At 41.1% G+C, this 21128-nt stretch overlaps 3 protein-coding genes and 1 long non-coding RNA gene across 4 annotated transcripts in view; 1 reads left to right on the forward strand and 3 right to left on the reverse strand.

The window, feature by feature from the left end:
• LOC115596539 (ras and Rab interactor 2-like) overlaps positions 1–614 on the reverse strand; it is a 39232-nt gene extending 38618 nt beyond the window's left edge. Inside the window, exon 1 of the mRNA XM_030441722.1 lies at positions 383–614. Within this exon, the coding sequence (XP_030297582.1) occupies positions 383–431 (49 nt within the window). The 5' untranslated portion in view covers positions 432–614. The remainder of the gene's footprint in view (positions 1–382) is intronic.
• Positions 174–4557, forward strand: LOC115596541 (uncharacterized). Its single transcript, XR_003986917.1, has 3 exons — positions 174–440; positions 4112–4278; positions 4423–4557. It is a non-coding gene; the product is annotated as an uncharacterized LOC115596541 (long non-coding RNA).
• LOC115596540 (uncharacterized) lies at positions 2362–5774 on the reverse strand. The gene is made up of 4 exons (XM_030441723.1): positions 5328–5774; positions 4393–4616; positions 4128–4287; positions 2362–3839 (listed from the first exon to the last, which is right to left on the reverse strand). The coding sequence occupies exons 1-4, from the start codon at positions 5608–5610 to the stop codon at positions 3685–3687; spliced, it is 822 nt and encodes a 273-aa protein (XP_030297583.1). The 5' UTR covers positions 5611–5774; the 3' UTR covers positions 2362–3684.
• A 668-nt stretch (positions 5775–6442) lies between these two features.
• ncapd3 (non-SMC condensin II complex, subunit D3) lies at positions 6443–20683 on the reverse strand. Its single transcript, XM_030441721.1, has 35 exons — positions 20592–20683; positions 20005–20177; positions 19433–19595; positions 18921–19084; positions 18174–18338; positions 17989–18050; positions 17816–17903; positions 17523–17656; positions 16925–16997; positions 16668–16793; positions 16082–16334; positions 15793–15831; positions 15603–15695; positions 15354–15427; positions 14788–14922; positions 14423–14643; positions 14004–14195; positions 13807–13904; positions 13619–13728; positions 12762–12869; positions 12472–12586; positions 12073–12168; positions 11699–11937; positions 10832–10911; positions 10590–10727; positions 10269–10402; positions 9888–10096; positions 9418–9528; positions 9031–9198; positions 8559–8671; positions 8396–8460; positions 7748–7795; positions 7511–7573; positions 7376–7424; positions 6443–6710 (listed from the first exon to the last, which is right to left on the reverse strand). The coding sequence occupies exons 1-35, from the start codon at positions 20641–20643 to the stop codon at positions 6641–6643; spliced, it is 4221 nt and encodes a 1406-aa protein (XP_030297581.1). The 5' UTR covers positions 20644–20683; the 3' UTR covers positions 6443–6640.
• Positions 20684–21128: the final 445 nt, after the last annotated feature.

Genomic DNA, 21128 nt, shown 5'->3' on the forward strand with positions numbered 1-21128 from the left:
CTTTGGTAAACACAAAACTGTAGTCTGTACTCAGAGTGACGCAAACAACACGGTTAATATCCTGTGTAATTGATGCATTTGCTTTCATAAAGGAGGGGAGGGGGGGTATAACATGGTTGAACATCGACGTCGCTCAACAGGTGATGACTCGCACAACACGTCCCGCAAGATTCCTCACGCAAGGTTCCTCGCGCAAATTGTTTTGTGGTGATTGACGGTGTGACCGTCCAGTAACAAATCATTTTTCAACGGTGGGGAGTCTCGCTTTTTCAAGAGAAGGCAACTCTGAGTCTGGAGTTTAGCTACAGACGACAGAAACGCGGTGTCACCCGTGAGAAAATATCCACACAAAGGACAGTGAACTAACTTTAACAGCACTTACCTACTGCGGAGTGACTGTTACTCCACTTTGGGAAAAGAAAACGTTGCATCTCGGACGAGTAAGTGGATGTGTAAATAGCATTATATCTCCATGTCGGGTCGCGTTGGTTGTTTTGAGTAGCGTCCAAGCACTTCTTATAGTTGGAGGTGACGAAAACAAGTGAGTAGAGTCCGTCCTGCGCCGGTCGCCTCCATGGTCCTGGATTCTTCTGAGCAGCAGCTGCCTGCCTCTTTCTCTCCGTGTCAAGTATGTCATAAGAACGACGCACTTCCGTTTATTCTTTTCAAAATAAAATACAAATCACTGTACAGCGGCGCACTCACCCTGAAGTCATACAGACTACAAAAAAATAAAACTTGATTTTCATCTCTGTGACGTTTCCAAAAAAATCTTAACTTTACTACTCGATACATTAAATGATTTAAGTGACGTTTGTTTTTTTTAATTAACTTCTATTTCTATGAAACACTGTCTATTTCAAATATCTATTTTTGATGTAAATGATTGGGAGGAAAAACAGAGACAGGACAAAACTATGCTACAGAATAAAAGTACACACTGATACAGTACACATTCAGCATGTATTTGTATAGGTGCACCGATATATCTATATATTTGCAGACCTACATGAACTAGACAGCAAAATGTTTTATTCATCCCTCTATACATGTTTTTATATTTTTCCAAATGTTTGACAATAATGTCTACCTCCTCAAAATAACCCTGGTGTAGTGCCCAAATGTTGCCCTATATTTGATGCTGCAGCAGCATTTCTTCAGTTGGGACACCCTTTAGGTGTCAAAGTCTATGCGCTTTTGATTTGAAGGTGAAACTGTACACTTCCGGAACATTTCTATCTAATTGTCCAGCTTGCTGTCTCTGCCTTCTTCCCCCCAAATGCACCGCAAAGGAGCAAAAACAACAACTCGTCTCTGCATTAACTTTCATATCACGTGTGCCCAGTGGGGAAAATGTTAAAGGTCCCTCTGTAAAGCGTGAGTGTAAACCTCCAGTTGAGAGCAATAACAACCCTGAGATGCACTTTTCAAAAAGGACAAAAGAGCAGCTCAAGGATCAGTCAAATAACATTTTAAGATCATTACTACAACACAGCAACAAACTTAAACTACATTGCAGTTTTATATCAATTAAATGGAAGTGGAATGTTTTAATTAAGAGTGATGTCACAGGGATTGTTAACTTTAGAAGATTTTTAGACTTGACTTTCTCATCTACCTCAGCAGAAATGTGTCCTTGGCTTCTCCCATAGTACAGCCAAAGGCACATATAATGCATTTAATGCAGCACACAATCAGAAACATAAGTGCAGCTAGCAGGAAGACCACAACTGGAATGTGGTTAACAAAAAATAAACCTACAGCAAATGATTGGGTTCACATTATTTATGAAGTCTTGAGAAAGGAAAGGGTTACCTTTTTCCTTTTGACATCTCACCGGTACGACCATCATTTATTTGACGAAAATACTTTTTTCCTAACTCTTTCTTGTAAAGTGACCAAAACATTTTAAATAACGAAGAAAAAAAAAGTTTCTTTTGCATTTAATTTCCTTTAATTTCCCTTTCACACCTATTTTTATTTACATGTATCGGTCCATATTAACTATATTAAGGAGGTTGTGTTTTTCACCCTGTCTGCTTGTTGGCTGGTTGGTTTGTTAGCAGGTTAGCACAACAACTACTATAATAATTTTCATGAAGCTTGGATGAAGGATGGGTCTCTGCCCGGAACAGACCCCATTAACTTGTGGTGTGTATCCAGATAAAGGGACGGATCCAGGATTCTTTTCGTACTTTCTTTAACATTGCAATATAGAGCGTTTCATCAGTTTCTTGGGGGATAATGAATGGATCCTGGTGAAAAAAACAAGGTTATTTAGGTGGCTGGTATCTATAAGTGAGTACAATTTGACACAAAGCTAAATAAGTTTCAATCTAGAAATAATTGAGCGGATTTCAGTATGTTTTATTATATTGATTTATTGAAAGGGCCTATTGGGCCTTGGCAGAGGTATGCACTCTACTAGAAAAATTCATACAATAAAGAATTCCTCACATAGTCCTCAGAGCCCAATATCATTACACCAGCCACACTGGCTGTCAGTTGTGACAACTGCATCAAGAGGAAGGGACAATCTCTCCCTATAAAACAGGGTGATGCAATGTCATCAACTCATTCAAAATAAGTACACCTCTTCCTCGCTTCATGCAAGGAGGGTAGTCTGCTGAGACACCTCATTCATGTTATTGTTACACCTTTGTAACCTAAATTCTTCTTTCAAGCATTTGCTTGGTAAAAAGGCCAGATTAGGCCGTAGCACCACACTTGCGTCTCCAGTGGCAAATCGAAGACTGTCTGCTTGCACAGAAAATTCATGAACATCACTGACCCGCTTTGCAGTTGCAAGTGCCAGGAAGTCTTAAGGGAAAGCACTTTCACATCCACCTGACCCAAAGGCTCAAAGTGGGGGTAGACAGTGCATCCAAAACAGTTGACAAATCCTGCGATGGAGCAAGCTGCTTGGATACTGGTCACAGACGGTGGGCACCTTTCATTAAACGGCTGACGAGGGAATGTTGGCTCGCAGCCTAACCATCAAACCCACATGGAATGCTGCAGTAGCAGCCAAGTACACCTTAACTTTGGAGAGGGCTTTGACCTTCTCCAGTAAGTCTTGCCGAAAACCGAGAATTAGAGGCACTGAAAGGGAACCTCCTGTGCCCTCGAACACCAGTCTTAAAACATACACCATTTCCATCATATAGTGGCCTGTTAGAAGAGGCTCTAGCACTGAATGGTTGATTTTTGGGGCCTATACTGATATTAGAACATTCCCAAAAAAATTCTGCTATTAATATATCAGCCAACACACAGATCTTTTGCAATGATCCCTCCAGTGTGTGTGATGGAGGCAGGATAACTTATTCAACGTGATTAACAAGGTGCACCAAGCATCTTTTCCTGAATTATATTCTTCAGAAAAGAATATTGGCACATATTGGACAACATGTACGCCAATGACGAGTTATCTGTGAAGTGTCCAAAATCGGCTGATATTATCCGAGGACCATAATCAGTCGCGCTGTAGAAAAATGCCAAAAATGTGCAGCGGTGAGAGAAAAGATTACTATATTGTTATCATAAAAGCAATCATTCATGTACAGTTTGGTTATATTTACATGAGGATATATGTGCCCGAATGGAAACCCTATTGATTAGATATCTTTGGACAAACTAATTGGTGAGATAAATGTCAGCATTTGCAGCTTTGGTGCTTAAAACTCAGTCCTCAGAGTTTGGAAAGTCCACAGGAGGTCTGCTGCAGCGACGGCCGGTCCCTCCCTGTCTGAACGGAGCGAACCGCAGCCACTTCTTCACCACATCAGCATATTGGTGATGCGTGGCCTCCTTACCCACTGGTGTTCGTTTCAGGGCACCTAGGAGAAGACGCTGATTATTTTCTGCACAGTTCAGTGTTTTAATAATCTGGATTGGGACCAAAATAATTTATTCAGGACATCCCGAGTATAAAAAGTATAAGCTTTAGATATATATATATATAAGTATAAGCTCCACCTGCCATATCACCATGCAGGAGGAAGTATACCCATGGCCTAGAGGCTAGCTAGTTAAATTTTGTGTGACATAGATGTGTATTTTTCATTTGGGCGTGAACTGTCCCTTTAATAAAAATGTTTCTTGTATTCAGTAGTGTGGGTACTTACGGAAGAGGACCCCTTGGAGACGAGTGTTCCTGAAGCTTCTCTTCTGTCCGCGGCCCACCCAGTTCAGCTCAGACCCAACAGCGAATGACAGGGCGGCTTGCATCAGACGTCTCACTGCATCATCAACTGTAGCCCCGCCCATCCGCGACAGGTAAGACACCTTCAATTTGAACAAGGTATGGACATTAGTTTCACTACTGTGTGCTGGGCGAACACAGCCAGCGACTCAGGGCACTTGGAGCATCACATCAGGGCTATTAACTACCATTCTCTTCTGTGTTCCGGGGTCCTCCAGGTGTCTCTCCATCTCATCCAGCTGCTCGAGGGTCCTCAGGGGGAGATCCATATGCAGAGCCTCCACGTCTTCTTCTTCGCAGCAGGTCTGACCCTGCAGTTGGGCCTGAATGTCTCTCAGCGCGGCCCACTGCCTCTGCTGCTCCTCTTTGATCTCCACCAGGAGGGCAATGATCTTCCGCTGAGCAGCACTCTCTGTAGAGAATATCAGCATGACAGGATGGGTTGAAGATTAGGGTTGAAGTCAGGTAAAGAAACCTGACGTGTATCTGATCGATATGTCATCTGCCAAATAGAATACCGATCCCATAAATCCAGACACTTGGTTTCACAGTTCTCTAGTCTTAATTATTGATATTAATACAATGTTGTATCATTATCTGTCACAGCTAGAGATCAGCTGCATTATTGCATCGAATGTATTTATATTAATTCAAAGAATGAGCAGAAGTTTAATATATATTATGTGCTTTTGAATGTTTTGGTACATATATTCAGAATAATGTTGTTGACAATGTTTCCATATTATTGGTTCTACTACCTAAAACAGTAAATAAATAGTATACAAATTAAATTGGTTAAATAAAATGGCTGGTGAATAATTGTGCTAGTGAGTGGTTTTGAAGTTTTTAGAGAAAATAAAAATCTTAACATGGGTAAATAACAATATCACAAAAGTATAGAATAGAATAGTTCATAGTTCATAGGCATTTTCACAGCTAACAGACTCTTCCATACTAAATTTACAGGGAAATAAAAAATAGTATTTTGATCATTTAATTACAGTTCAATTAAGTTTTACTTTAACTTACTTATCCATTACCCTGACAGACCATTTAAAGACATTAGAAGTATGTTCAGGTGTTGCTGTGGAGTGAAGTAAATGGCTGTCAGCCAGCGGTCTACCTGAGGATGGGGAGGTCATGAACCTATCACCGGCTCCGGAGCTGCAGGCGGAGGGAGGCGGCGGCTCCACGCTGAAGCTCACGCCCTCTCGCCGCGGCTCGTCTTTGAGCACTCCCCCTGACCGCCTGGTGACTTGTTCGGCCAGATTGTGCATCTCATCGGACACCACAGACAACCTCTGCTGGAGGGTCTCCAGAGCAATGTCTGCCATATGTTTGTTCACATAACCCTCCACTCGCTGCTGCATCGGCCAGTCGTGATTGTCTTCTTCAACAGGCTCCATTAAGGTTTTTTGTCATCTACACCGTCAATAAACCAAACGTTCCCGGTAACCTTCCTGAACCTTTTCAAAACGTTCGTTCGGTCACTCCGCAACCAGGCAGAAGCGGAAGTGGATACAAAACAAAAAATGTCCAGCGCGTGATATCACGTTACACAAACGTCATCGAAATGTTGAGAGAACATTGGGGGGAGGCAACGGAACTGCATTTCCCAGACGCCTTAGCGGAGGGAAGAGATGGAAGAGATTCATCCGCGGCAGATCTATCGCCCTATTACAAAATAGGAGGTAAAATAGTTCCCCAAGTTAGAATGGTGTTATTATCAACAGACTTACAAATGTTTAAAAAATAATGTACAAAAGAAAAGGAACAATTTATTTACCATTTCTTCTAGAATGCACAACTGTTACTCTCTTGTTTCACATAGTGGTTTTTTTTTCCCCATTTCCTGTTTTTGTGTGACTTGTTTTGAGGACACTTACACAGGAAAACATAGCACCCTTCAGATGTTCACCATGTTGGTGAAAGTTAATTCTGCTAAAAAGAGCCATCACCTGCACTTGGCCTCATATTTGACTTCTGTATTCATATCTGAAACTTTGCAGGTCCCAGGCCACATTGTTTCCTCCCCACCTTCCCAAGGATTCTGTGTCAGTGCATCATGACTGCAAGAGCTCGAAGTTTAAGGTTAATAAAGGAGTTTGTCTAAGTTGAAAATCACACACTTTGTCACCTTTTACTGTGAACAGTCCGAAGCGCACTTGTGTCTACCACCAAGGTAGAACATTTACAAGAAAGCACACAACACACAACATATTCTAGACCTGCAACAAATTTGATGACCAATAACCAAGGTCCCTTTTATTACCAAAAAAAAAAAGAAGACAAATAGTTAAAGAAATATATCCAAGATAAAGTTGACAGAATGTCAATCAACAGCATGTAGATGTAAATGAAGATGAAAGACGCAGTAACAGCTATAGTTTACGTAAAGACAAAAAACAGAAACAAAGAAAGGAAGCTGTATGTCAATCAAACTCTCGATGATTTTTTCTTCTGGCGGAGAGGAGACTGCACGTTCCACAGCCTCGGTCCAGGAGCTCTGAAACACAGAAGAGAGCCAAGTTATTAATCATACATTCTCCACAGAAATATAAGACAGTGTTTGCCACAGTGTAGTACGAGACAAGCCGTGCCATTTAAATTAAAAATCAAAAGTCTAATCGACATATTTAAGACTTGCAACAGAGACAGTTCCCAATGAAAGGACCCGAGGAAAAAAAGAAAAAAAAGTCGTTTAATAACATCATTGCTGTGAGCAACACAAAATAAATTACATTAGAGGTAAAAAATCTAAGAGCAAAATATCTCCAAACCCTGACACAGAATACTGAAATAATCTTGAGGGAAAGACACTATTTGAAGTTTGGTTGAACTGACCCTTTAAAGGATAAGGCTCTTTATATTTCTTGTCTTTATTTTACTGACAACATATTCCATGAAAAGAGCAAAAGCAACAATGTGTTACCCTCTGAATACTTACAGATATCCCTACCCTGTCTGTGGCTGTCAGCTCCAAGACTATACTTAAGTTTTCTAAGAGGGCAGAACATGGAACTGTATACTATATACTGTGTGATCCCTTCAGAGAGTTCTGGGTCCACCCCAGGGTCTCCTACTAGTTGTACATTGTGCACAGAAAACCTCCAAACAACGGACCTCAGGTGGCATCTTAATCAGATGCCCAAACTAAAGAAACGCACTTACTGCTGCTCATTTGGTCGCACATGAAGAACACTTGTCTCTCCACCGAGACCTGCAAAAACAAAATAGACACATTAATCAAGACCTTGATTTCTAACAAACAGGGATGCTGTCATACTTGAAACCAGATTAACTCACTTGTCCCTCGCTCACTGAAGATCGCACTGAGCCCTTCATCAAAAGTTAAGTTGACGTTGACACCTGGATGACAGGGAGGAGAGATGGACAGTTGTCAGAAATAGTTTCAGCAGAGACCTCTCCCTAGCACTGATAATGGTGGTGCGTTCAATTCCGTCTGGTGCGGAAATATTATATGGATGAAAGCATGCGTTGAAGACCAGTTGTGTGGTGTGGGACGTGTTGCAGAGGTTGTACCTGCTGGCGTGCTGAAGGCTCGGTCATCCACAACTCCTTTGCGCATCACTGAAAACAAAGTCACACGTCAGTAAGGATGGATTGACTATGGTCAGAAGAAAATTACCTTAAATGCTCTTGTTCTTAACACAAAGAACACAAGCCTTGTTATATTTATCTTTTGATAAAAAAAATTAAATGACCTGTGTCAATGTGTCAATTTCTACCTGTGGTATGGAACATGGTATCAAATATCTACATTTGTGAAGGTACTGTATCAAAGTTAGAATTTCTAGTATAATGACAACACCATTTAAAATTAAATCAAACCATTAAAATGATTGAATGATTTAGAGGTTACTTTAATACCTATAAAATTTAGGTATGGAAATCTTGATCTGGTGTTTTTATCCCAGAATGGACCGGAATGAGATCATCTGTTTCATACTGCTCCAGATGAAACCACTTGACAACAACTGATTTGTTCTTTTGATTGTAGATCTGAGAAGAAGCGCTTTTTTTTTTTCTGAAAACCCTTTTGAAGGTATTGGTGTGTTGCAGGGATGATCAGACCGAGTGGTCTTTCAAGTTAACATTATGACCCTTGAACTCCAAACTGAAACCTTTTCCACAGCTTCAGAGTTTCCATGAACCTCCAGTGTGTCATACCTGTTCTTTCCAGAGCAATCGACTTGGACTGGACAGGTTCCTCCAGCCTGGATCTGCGCACACGACTGATAAAAGATACACACGCATTTGTAAATTTTTGTTTATTACTAGGCATCCCGTATTTCATTTATTAGTGACAACAGCTGCTGTAATGAAGACCTACCTGTCAGTGTTTGTCAGTCTGGCAGACAGGGGGTTTGGACGTGGGACCTGTGGTGTGGCAAAGTTAAAGGGGAGGAGGGGCCTGGACCTGACAGGAGAGCCCTGGACTGAACGCTGAGGAAAGAGAGCACAATCAAGATGACTATTTGGAACTCACAGACAGCGGCCTGTATCAATGTAAGTAAATAAGAATACATTCTTAGAGAATCAATGATATAAAGAACAAATAACATCGCACCAGTATCAATCCATCGAGTGTTAACCACCCTGTCAAACACTCCTAAACTTTCAAATAGTTGAAGCACTAATTTTGTATATAAAACCAACACATTTAAAAGCTAACATTTACTCCAGCTCCTACTTATGTTACATACAGTACACTGTATTATTATAATTATTATTTTAAACGCAGCAAGTGTGCTTTAAAGATTCACTAAATATCTTAACTATCAGTGTTGTTGTGAACGTCTGACCTGTGCAGTGGGAATCCTGCCGTCTCCCGTCAGGCTGCAGTTCTCCAACTGTTCCTCCATCTCTCTCTCCTTCTCAGCTGTCTTCAGAGCAAACTCCACCTCAGCCGCCAGCTGCTCGTCTCCAGCGAAACACTCCTTCACCTCGTTGCGGTAGTCTTGCATTGTCACCTGACAGGAACAACAGCATAATGTTATGTTTTTAACATGTTACGCACTTCGTGTAAGTACTTCAGGGTTAGGTTAGGGCTAAGACATTTTAAGACTAACACAACTATAATTTACAAACTGAATGAGTGGAAACATGAACATCACTCAACCTGTCAGATCTTTGTTTTTTCTCCCCCAATGATCAATTAAATAAACATGCAGATGGTGTGCACAACTCACCTGGAGGTAGGCCATTAGGTCTCTGAGCACAGGAGAGCGTTTTTGCTCGAGCAGGCTCTTAAGGCTGATGATGAGGGGAACTGTGTTCTCGATGAAGGCCTTTTTCTGAACCTGTGGGTCAGAACAGGAGGCTAAGAGGAGCTCCACACAAGACTACACAGTATTGAACAGCTGGTGTTTTCCAGTAAGAACCCTCTATCACTAATCTCGTCTTGTATCTGCAGCCTGATGTTGACCACACCTATTTGCTGGACTTCCTGGGACCTACTTAGATGGGCATTACAGTAATGTGATTACTTTACTTTTGTAACTAGCCGTGTAAGTGAGTGTCTCATCAAAAGAAGAGAAACTTGATTCCAAGTTTAAAATCAGAGAAAAAACAACAACAATATTTTAATGAGTCTGCTGCAGAGTTGTGGAATGTAATCTTTTTCTTTATGTGTAATTCATTACATTGCCAATATTCTAACCTGTGACACCACCTTCTTCTGTGCTGCCTGTATGACAGCCTTAGCCATGTTGGCCATGTTCTCCTCCTCTGGCTCCTCCCCTGCAGGGCCTGCTGTGCCTGCAGATATGGACTGCAGCTTCATCTCCTTCAGACTCAAGATCTTGAAGGTCTCTGACAAAATCGCAGCACCATCTGCATCTAGAGGCAGCTCCTCATCTGCAAAGCATGCTGAGGTGGGAAAAGGTAAGAGGTTAGAAGGGATTTCTTTTTCTATTTCATGTCAATACTGCTCAATCGGTGAAAGACACTGGTCAGTCCACAGTCCAGAAACATGATTGAAAAAAGGGACTTTGTGCATGAGTGATTTCTAGCTTTGATTTTACTCCGCATACATGCTCACCTAAGATGGTCTGATTGATCTTGTTGGTGATGTTGAAACGCTGCGTGTCTGTGAAGTGCTCTAACAGGAAGCGGTAGATCCGAAAACGCTTGTCACAGTGATGAGCTCCTTTCAGGGAAAACAAAACCTTTTCTCTGGACAGGTTTTGAAAAAGATAAATCCGATGAACAAAAAAACGATTGAATAAACTTTACAAATAATCCTGATATACAACAGGATAGATACTGTACTATTTCAGTTTATCAGTCTATTTAAAGTGTTATCTTTGAACATAATCAAAAAGAAATGAAGACAGATGCGGAGTGCATGACAGTTTCCTACCTCTCACTTTGAGGGAACTTGTTGTAGGACTTGTGTTTGTTGTAGGAATTGAAGTGGAAGATGCACTCGATGAAGTGCACGCTGAACATTTCTGGGTTCTTCTTCAGCAGCAGGTGGACCAGACAGTATTCACACAGACTGGGAGAGGAAACAGGCAGCACTTAGGTTTAATATCATGGTTGATTTCTCCAGGCAGTCAAAGGGATTGGTCCAAGCTCTGTGTTTCTGTGTGTGTGATTTACCTGGCAATGGCAGGAACCGGGTCGACCAACGCCGACATGAAGCGGAAGAAGAGGGAGCCCTTCCATTTCACAAATTCCTCCTAGAAATACAACAAGAGCAGTTAGAGATAAACATTAAAAACAAACCCTTCTCGGGATGTGAACTGATAACACTGTATTGATACTAATGCCGGGGATCACTTCAAATATGACAACCTTTTTTCAGTGCAATCTGTGAATTTGGACCACTTAAAACTAATTCCTGTGTTTAATGAGCAATCAGATGTTTCTTAAGTGATTTATTTTACAGCTCAGTTAAACTATTTAGAGAAAACTTCACTGCCTAGTGCTGAAAACAGAAATATATGTTTCTAAATTGTTTTTAATTGTGTTCAAAATTAGAGTCTAGTCCGTTAAATTGACCGAGCTGAAAATCCCATGAATACATGTAAAAGAATCGATTAACCTGAACAACAAATTTATCTTGTTTTAAATCTGATAGCTGTAAAAGGCATAGTCAACTATTAACTGCTTACAAAGTGTATATTCATCTTAAAAAGTGCTATATAAATAAAAATGTACTTACTTACTTAAAGGAGAGATTTAAAAAAAAAAAACAGTTATGAGGAACTGATAAGGTTTGTATTGATATCTTTAAGTGACTTATAATCCAACAATAAATGTGTGTATGATGCCATTATAAATGCTTATATAGTCAATGTTATTGAGCATCGTGTATGGTGTTATAAGTTCCGTTTTGCCCATCAACTACAAACACTAATTACAAGGACCTTAATATACAGCTTTACCTCATTGTTCATACAACCCCATTTATTTTTTTTATTAAACTACAATGAATAGTAACACACAAGAAACAACAGTTCCCACCTGCAGCAGGTTGGTCAGCATGATCAGAGTCTGTTCCCTGATGACAGCTTCATTGTCTCGCAGACAGGTGGAGATGTTGGGTATGTAGTGATCCACGATGTTGGTGTATCGAACACACAGATCGCACATAATCACCACCACATTGTTGCGCACAGCAACCTCCGTGCCAACCTCCAGCTCCCTGGCAAACACCGGCAGGTACTTCTGGACTAGTTCCTCGTGCTGCAGACACAGTTTACCTGAACCAGACAGACGCCAATCAAGAGAAGACATGTCTGATGAAATGGCAGAAATGTATGGAGGTTGAGGCTATCATTTTGTGTCCCATTATGAGCAATGCTTCTCAGACAAAAACTGTGAGAAGGACAGTTTACCTAAGGTGATGACTCCATGCGCTCTGACTTTGGTAGACAGAGAGTTTGTTTTGAACTGGGACAGAGGCAGCGAGGCCGGCATCTCCTCCTGGTTTTCTATCAGTGACCAACATAAAGAAGATCAACCATGTCAACCATAATTTAATTTGTCTTGCTACCACCAGAAGTAGCCCGTTGGTACAGTGTAATACATTGCTCCTAAGCAATACACTTTGTAATATCAGATGCTTATCTAATCTCTATGTAGAAAATTATTATTGATTGATAATGGATCCCTCCAGTTAGAACTGAAGAAGCCTCTTGGATGAGAGGTGAAACATCTTCAAGACACTGAAACACGTCCAGTTGCCTACAATAAAGCACTTAGAACTGTGTTTCTTAGACTTCCATCCTCCCTACCTGCTAGTTTGACAGAATGTGTTGTAAGGACAGATTCCACCAGCAGCACTGTCCTTTTGCCAACCTTAGAAGGACAGTGAAGTGAAGCCACGCCCAGAGTGTGGAGGTGTTTTACCTGGAAGAGAGGACATTTTCAGTTTTATCATAAGCACAAAAAAGGGCATCTTACAAGCTGATGTTTTTAAGTCCAACAACACAAACTTTTGAGGACTGAAGGCTGAACTTTAACCTGCATGGTAAAGAAAGTGTTGGGGTAAGAAGGAAAAGCCAGCGAAAGGCTTAGTTCTCACCATCAGCTCCTCATTGAGGTTCTCGGCTCCCTTTTCACTCAGGATGATGCTGGCTAGATAAGCCTCGCAGACAGACACCAACTCACCACAGTGCTGGTTCAGAAAAGCCTGAACAAAACAAAATAAATCAGGTATCACATGACGGAAACTACAAGTGGAAACTAGGGATGAGTTTTTCACCCTGATGTAGAAGAGGTGTTGACTTGATGGACATTATATTGAGAGAAGACGTTGAGAATATGTTTAACGTTAGCAGGTGAGCTGAATGCTCTTTGCTGAAATTCTACAAGTTTACATTCAGTAGAAAATCCAAAACATGTGGTTATTATACTAATAAAGCTCACGGATCTAATGAGGGAAATCAGCATGAATGCATTCTACTATTGCTCCTTGTGTTTGTATTGTTTAGTTTGAACAGCAGAGGGCGCAATCGTACTGCTCGGGAGGACAGACTTGACAGACTCTGATTGGTTGGCTTTGTTGGGTTTGTTCTCAGTGCCTGACTGGTTAGCTTACACAGGTGATGTCTGGTGGTTGATAAAAACTTGGCATGACAAATATACATAATGCAGGTGGGATATTACCCTTTATTGTCTAAAATGACACCAGTGCAGTGAAACAGTGTACTTAACTGTGAATTTCATAAATATTAATCATCTTAAGCATCTTTTTCTGCATTATATTCTATGCACAAATGTAAACAGCATCAGTTAATATGTAAAATCTTCACTTAGACGTTTACCAACATTGCTGTGTTCTGAACTTTGGTTGTGGTGTTACATTTGGTTTAGATTCTACATGTCTAATTATAAACACATTTAACACTTTTTTCATAAATGCAAGACAAGAAGTCCAACCTGAGTTTCTTTGACGTCTTCACTGCGGCCAAATTGAAGAAGAGTCTCGACAGAAGCGGAGATTACCTCCAGAGACAAAGTAAAGCTCTTCAACCAGCACATTAGATCCTCTGGAGAGAGAGAGAGAAAAGGATTATGACGGACTCTTCAAGTGAATTTTTACATCACCCCATTTCACAGTCACTTACTGATTATCCTGTCCTTGGTATCCTCATTCAAATGTGCAGCAATGTCTCCCATCACAGACAGGATGTGACAGCAGGTTGGCACGGATACAGCCTTTGAACTGAGAACAAAAAAATACCTCTTACTATGGATTCTCAGCTGAAAATAAATTATGAGCTCAGTGTAAATGTTGTGAATAATTATCATGCATCCCACTCACCTGATCATGTTGTCCCAAGCATCCAGGATTTTGCCATAGGGCAATTTGGGTGACGAAGCGACCACCTTGGAGAGCAGCAGCCAGGCCCCAGCAGCGTGATCCGCCTCAGTGTGTGAGATCAGGTTGGTGATGAATGATGGCGAAAACTTGTTCTGTTTGGACCAGATGGTGAAGGCCCTGCTGAAATATCGGCTGGAGACCCGGAACAAAAAACAATATCAGCAACAGCAGTGAGGTGATCATGCTCCAAACAATAAAAGATATTTTATTTAATTGCTACTGCCTAATATTTTGTGCCAATATCTAGCATTCATTATGTTTTGACCATTATTCAATTTAAACATTAAGTAAAAACATTCTGCATTTCACTGCTGAATGTCTATATAGACAGTAACGGGAATGAATATATTTGGTCCAACCTGAGGTTCTGGCACTCATGACAGAGCAGGCCCAGCAGGTCCCAAGTCAGCCTCTGACTTGCATCTAGATGGCGGCTGGCAGAGTACTGCTTGACCTGGCTGAGCACCACCTGGTCTAGAGCCTCAAGGGCTTTTTCCTGTACTGAGTTCTCAGAGTCCACCACTGCTGGCACTACACCCTGCAGCCACACCCTCTGCACCATGTTGCACTCTGGTTTAGCCTGGTGATCAGAGAAAATAATAGATACTTCAAAAAATGTGCAAGACAAACAATTCATCGTTCCAGCTCTAACACTGATAGCCCTGTGAGCTTCGTTTGTAAAAAACATAAATAATTCCATGTTCTGCTGCTGATTAACACTCACAGCGAGCAGCTCTCCCACACATTGCAGGGCCTTCTTCTTCACAGACACAGCTGAGTCTCTGCAGCGCTCTGATAGCGTAGACAAGTTCTCCCAGCTCATGGGGATCACAGCATGTTTCAGGAGACCAACAAGGGCCTGTGGAGGGACAGCAAAGGATGAAGGTTAAATGTCACCTGGGCCCGCCTTTGTTTACCACAAACTGCAAAACTGCACAGAAAGACAGGGTAAAAATATATACTAACTGTCATGGTCAGAAGTTTACATACACTTGTAAAGAACATGTTTAGGTGCACCTAAAAAATTAGAGTCATGGAAAAGTTCATGTTTTTCCAAAACTTAATTCAAAATGGGAAACGTTCATATATTCTAGATTCATTACACATAAAGTGAAATATTTTAAGCCCTTTTTTTTTTTGGCTTACTTTTGATGGTAAGCTGTAATCATAGGCCAAACGGGAACATTTTGACCATGACTGTATACGATACTAATGACTGATGAGTTATTGTGCTGTTCCTTATTAGGATTTTAAACATGAAGCTGTCTGGTAAAACTCAGTTCCTGATACCTGCAGAGCCGATTTCCTCACGTTCGTCTTTGAGTCCTCCACACGCCGCAGGAGAAGAGCCAGATTCTCTTTTGCTGCATCATAAATATATAACAATTCAAATCAGTCTCAGACTTTGTTCTTTTGTATAAATATTTGTTTAGTCAAATGTGTAAACAGTGCTTTTACACCCGTTTCCAAACTGGTGCGCAGTACTCAGTGCATGTAATAAAAGTATTTGAGTGGGATGCTGAGACTAGTTTGTCTCACCGTCAAAGACGGAGCTATCCGTGGCGCTGATCTCCACAGTCCTGAACGGCAGAGTGCGGTAGGTTTTCTGGGTCTGCTGAGCGCTAACACTGCCTGGAGGACAAAGTCACATCCCAAACACCAACAGTTCAGACAACATGTTCCACAGCGAAACAGACTTTGACAAAATCAAGAAAAAGAGTATGCATACCTTCTGTGATTTCACCTTCGAACACTGTGTGGGTGTCACCTTCACAAAGAGAGGAGACAGATTTTCTTCTATCAACAGTTTGCAATAAGTTATTACAAACACAGCAGCTCTCAAAATACAAACATTTTCCCCTTGGATTATACAATAATGCCAAGGGTTGTGTGTGTGTCCCCCCCCCTCATGTGTTTTCATACTTCAGCTCTACAAAGTGTACTGTCTACTGAAACTGGTCCTAGATCCAAAGTTAGCCCAGATTCCTCACAACTACTTGAACTATTTTCAAACTCACTGGCAGCGAAGAGGTTGTGGATGGCCCGAGTGACGTTGAAAGAAGGCAGCTCCAGACACTGTGCAAGGCAGTTGAGGGCGTGGCCTTGGACAGTCGGGGAGTTGTCCATCCGCCGAGCGAACAGCAGGCTCTGGATCAGGAATTTGTGTGGCAGGAAACAAGCAAGCTCAGGGTCCGGACACTCCTCCGGCTGCCTCTCTGGCTGCTCAAGCAGAACCATCACCACATCGATGGAGAACAGCCGGTGCACCATCTACAGAAGCCAGAGCAACAGACTTACACAAGGGGAATCCACTGATCGGAGATAATGAAGACTGACACATATTTAGATTATAGCCACTGATTCCTGACATTCAGTAGGGGATATTTGCTTTCTGTAGGGATTAAACAATGACAATGAAACAATCGTCTATATGTACTAAAAGGCCTAACATTCATCTTTTATTTTGAGCGTATTATTTTTTTGACTGTTCATGTTTGCATTCTGGATTTAGAAATAAGTTCTGCTAAACAGCTGCAATCATCATGAAATGTCTGAATCACGACATTTCACACAATTTAAGAGCTAACACGTGTGATGTGCTACCTTTGAGCTCCTGGAGAAGTTAGATAGCCACTTGATGAAGCAGGCATAGCCACTACTTTCCATCTGAGACGTCAACATAGCCACAGCCTGGGCTCCATGGCTTCGATACTCGCTCTTCTCCACCATCTAAACATCCACAGAGGAACAATGTATAACACATACGGTTGACATCGACTATCTGAACTTTACTAATACAGTAATCATTTTTATCTTATCTAGGAAGTGCATCACTGCGGAGTATATGCTGGAGGATTTACCTGGAAGCAGATATGCTGCAGGAGGATCTGCAGGAAAGGAGGCGCCATCTCCTTCAGCTCAGTCACAAGATGACTATAATCATAAACACACAAACCGTGTACAAAGTTATATTGATGGAGATGGAGTTGCTCTGTGTCAGCATTTATAAATCATGCTTATAGCAGTTGCACTGCATGTGAGTGTACCAATTAATTAAGACAGAGGGGAATGACACATTCATTGTACATCAAGCATCTGATACTGAATTTTGTGGCATAAACTGAGCAGAAATTTTCATTCACTGCAGTTGGTAGAGATGAAGTCCAGTACATCATTTCAAAAACTGTGAGAGGAATTAGACCTGACAACCTTTTTGAGAAAAAAATAAAATTAATTCAGTTAAGTTTATGTGCGTGGAGCCAAAAATCATATAATTAATTGGTTCTTTTTCGTCAATAAATAATTGCTGCATCAGGGAAAATAGTCGTACCAGGATATTTTGATGTAAAAATGCGTACCTGCTATGCAAAATGCGCACAGGTTGGCAGGTATGTAAAATGTTAATCTCCTCACTTGGTTACATTTGGTATAATTTTCAATCAACAGACAGCTGCTTACCAAACAAAATGGATGGCCTGGTCGCGGGTGGACAGGATGGCCTGGCTAGTTACAAGGAGGGAGGGCTTCCCTCTGTTGCCTTTATTCATCATCAGGATCACGTAGAGAAGCTGGTGGAAAACCCTGCGCAGAGACTGAACAAGAGACATCAGTTTTATTAGAAATATCTGTTGAATGGCATTAAGAACATATTAAACTATAGATATCACCCACGCCTCATGTTCAACCAGACTTTTCCTGCAAAAGTCTCCTGCAATTCCGATTCTCAGATAATCATGAGCCATGGATCTTACTTCTTTCTGGTCCCCATGTTTTGGTGAGCAGAGCAGTTGCAGGCCGTAGAAAGCCATCTCAGGAACACTCTTCAGCTTGGTGATATCTCTGTGCAGAAAAAAGAGAATTGTCAGCTCGATCCTGTCCTTGATACATTCTTGAACAAGACATAGAGAGAAATAAGAAAACTCACTGCAGAGCAGCAAAGTTTAGCTCTCCAACGACCGGCTCAAAGTACAGCAGCTTACAGAAGATCTGCGGAGAAAAAACAAACATGCAAACAGCTCAAATATGAGTACAGTGCAGTGTGGTATACAGTGAGGGTGATGATGTTGCAGTGTGGTATACAGTGAGGGTGATGATGGAATCGTTGGTCACCTGCATGCAGTTGCTAGTGCTCTGTGGTCTGTCCTTGAGTTGAAAAGTCTCCAGGAGCCTGAGGAGGCTTTGGACCAAGAGAACCACAGCATCCCTGATCTTCATCAAGTCCTGGCCCGAGAAATGAAGTTCCTCTTCCTCCTCCTCTTCATCATCAACTTCCATCTGAGGATAACAGCAACAGTTTAGATCATTTCAACACTCCGTCTAGACTCAGTTTGTTCCACTGTTGGTCATTTCAATAATACATCATTCTGTACTACAGCTGCAATGATCAGTCAATTAACTGATGAAAGGAAATTAGTTGTCAACAATAACAGTAAGTAACCTATTTTACATATCCATATCCAAGTTAGATGAAATAAATTAATCCATAATGTATTTCCTAGATGGGGAATTCAGGTGTCAAAGCAGACAAGAACAGAATGAGTACAGTTAAGTGAAATTTAAAGAGGAAAAAACTTACATTCAATATAAGAGCAGAATAAAACAGAAACTAACAAGAGCAGTTACACACACTATTCAAAATTAATGGCAATAGTATTACACATACACCGCCCACAACTAGTGTTGTATGTTGACAAATGGTGCAGATAGATACAACGTAATGAATCTTAGCACAGGTAGTGTTAAACGTTACAGTGGCCTGTAGATTTTTAGCCTCAAAGATGAATTATAATTATTGCATCATCATATCTTATAATGGTCCTGTAGGTTTTAGTGATTTTGGGTTCATTTTGACCATACCTCGGCATCTTTCCGCTGTGGTTTGGAACGTTTTCCATCTGTCTGGGAACTCTTCAGGCCATCCTTCTTGCGCTTCTTTCCAGAGTCCTGAGGCCAACAGTGAGAGGTCAAGTCTGCACATGTGTCTAATAAAACCTCATGGAAGACCTTATTGGCGATGCTTCCTGAAAGCAAGGAACAGACATACACACAAAGTCAGCTTCAAAGATAGGTGCACACTAGGGGTCAACCGCTTTGTCAGGGCAGATACCTATGTGAATACATCACAGTAAAGTGAAACTTGGTAATAATTTCCTGTTTGTTGTACATTTTTCATTGATCATCTGTAAACATATGATTCTAGAGGTAATGATTCAACAACAATCAGTAAAATGAAAACACAAGCTATACAGTAGCCACTCACTGTTTCAATAAGAAAAAAGACGAAAATAATTAAAGCCTTATTGCTATGTGGCTGCACTGAAGCAATATGCCAGACTTCTTAGGTGTTAATTTCTCCCTGATTTTCTCACCTGGGATTCCTAGGAGCAGCAGGTAGATTGAGGCAGCGTGCAGTCCATTCACTCTCTGCTGGACATTGGCTGCTTTGGCTTTTCCCGCCAAGATGAAATAAGACAGCACAGCCACCAGAGACTTGACTGAGACCCCGTTTACCCCCAGAGTCGCCCAGATGCTCTACAGTTCAACATGGGAGACAATATGTGATTACTGTTGCAATCAGACAGGAAAGTGGATACTGAGCAGATTAATGTTTTTCTTCAAAATCAAAGCGCAAAGGCAAGTTTGTTTGTTTTTTTAACAATTTCCCAAAATTTAGAGAGACATGTTGTCATGTACATCTATTTTTTTTGTTTTGAATGTACTGAAAATATTGACAGCTGAAGTCATTAGTTTTTACACATTATTATTTTTTCTTAGTGCACCTGGAAAAACTGAGGGGCAGCCTGTAAAGCATGACACCAGTCTAGATAATTGCAGGAGGATTTGGAAAATGGGCAACAGAAAATATAAAAGAAAGGAGTAAACTCAAATATTCCTTCTATGTGTATTTGTGTCAATTGTCTCAGTGCTAGATCAGTTTTACCTGTGTAGCTCCATCTCTGCCTGCAGATTTTTGATGGTCGGCAGCGTGGGCCAGTACACACTGGTACAGAGCTCTGAAGGACTTGTGTCCACTGACTGCAAATTCTTCCTCTGCGATTTCATCCAATGGTTTTCTCTCTGTGAACTCGAGGTCCCAGACTGCGTCCACCCAGTCTGAAAATTTTAAAAAAGTTATCACATCCTTTTCTGGATAAGGCAAATAGCAAACATTAACGTTCGTTCATAAAGATGGGCTTGGGTTACTAACAAGAGACGGAGGGACAGCTCAAGCTGCAGTGAGTGTTGACAGCTGCCACCGATTCCCAAGGATTCACGGATACAGACTAAGGTTTGATTGTTTTGCTTTCAAACCAGGCAGCATCGGCAAATTTACAAGATTTATGAACGAGATGTGACTGTGTTTCTCTTGTAACTAACGTTACACGAGGACAGGGTGGAAAATAGCTAACGTCAAGTTGGCTAACGTGAGAGTTACCAGGGCGGCGTAAAATATCCGAAATTATTCCTCCCTTCAATCAATAAAATACAAAAAATCGTGTACATGGTGGAAGAAGCACACAATTTTACCTTCTGGGATTTCTTTTAACTTCAGAAAGTGCAGCGCAGATATCAAGTCCATCTTGTTTATGTTTTGAATCAGCCCGCCCGAAACGACAGCCTTTTGCACATGCGCAGAAAAATATTTCTTCTTCCCTTATTTAATAACAGCTTTCGAACCAACGTGTAGAGGTGCATGCCGCCACCTACTGTCCCGCAGTGTGTGGCGTCAGAGAAACATTTCTTCGTCATTGATTTCTTTTGTCGTGTGTCTCTTTCAGCTTTGATTACCGCCTACTTGTGATCTGGAGTATGAACATGGATGTTTTTCTCCCTCTTTATTAAAAAAAGGTCAAAGGTGTAACTGTAGAGCATGACTTTACCCCAATACAGTACAGCCATGAATATGAATGCCTCCAATATATTAATAGCCTATTAAATAAATCAATCAAATAACTTAAATTAAGAGGTCATATAAATTCATAAATCAAAAAAAGACAAGAAAAATTGTCCTATAAGTGTGAGGCAGATTAACTCAAATTAAAATGTAATTAGTTTTTACTATTA

This window comes from Sparus aurata, chromosome 15, assembly GCF_900880675.1.
Source record: "Sparus aurata chromosome 15, fSpaAur1.1, whole genome shotgun sequence".
Lineage (NCBI taxonomy): Eukaryota > Metazoa > Chordata > Actinopteri > Spariformes > Sparidae > Sparus > Sparus aurata.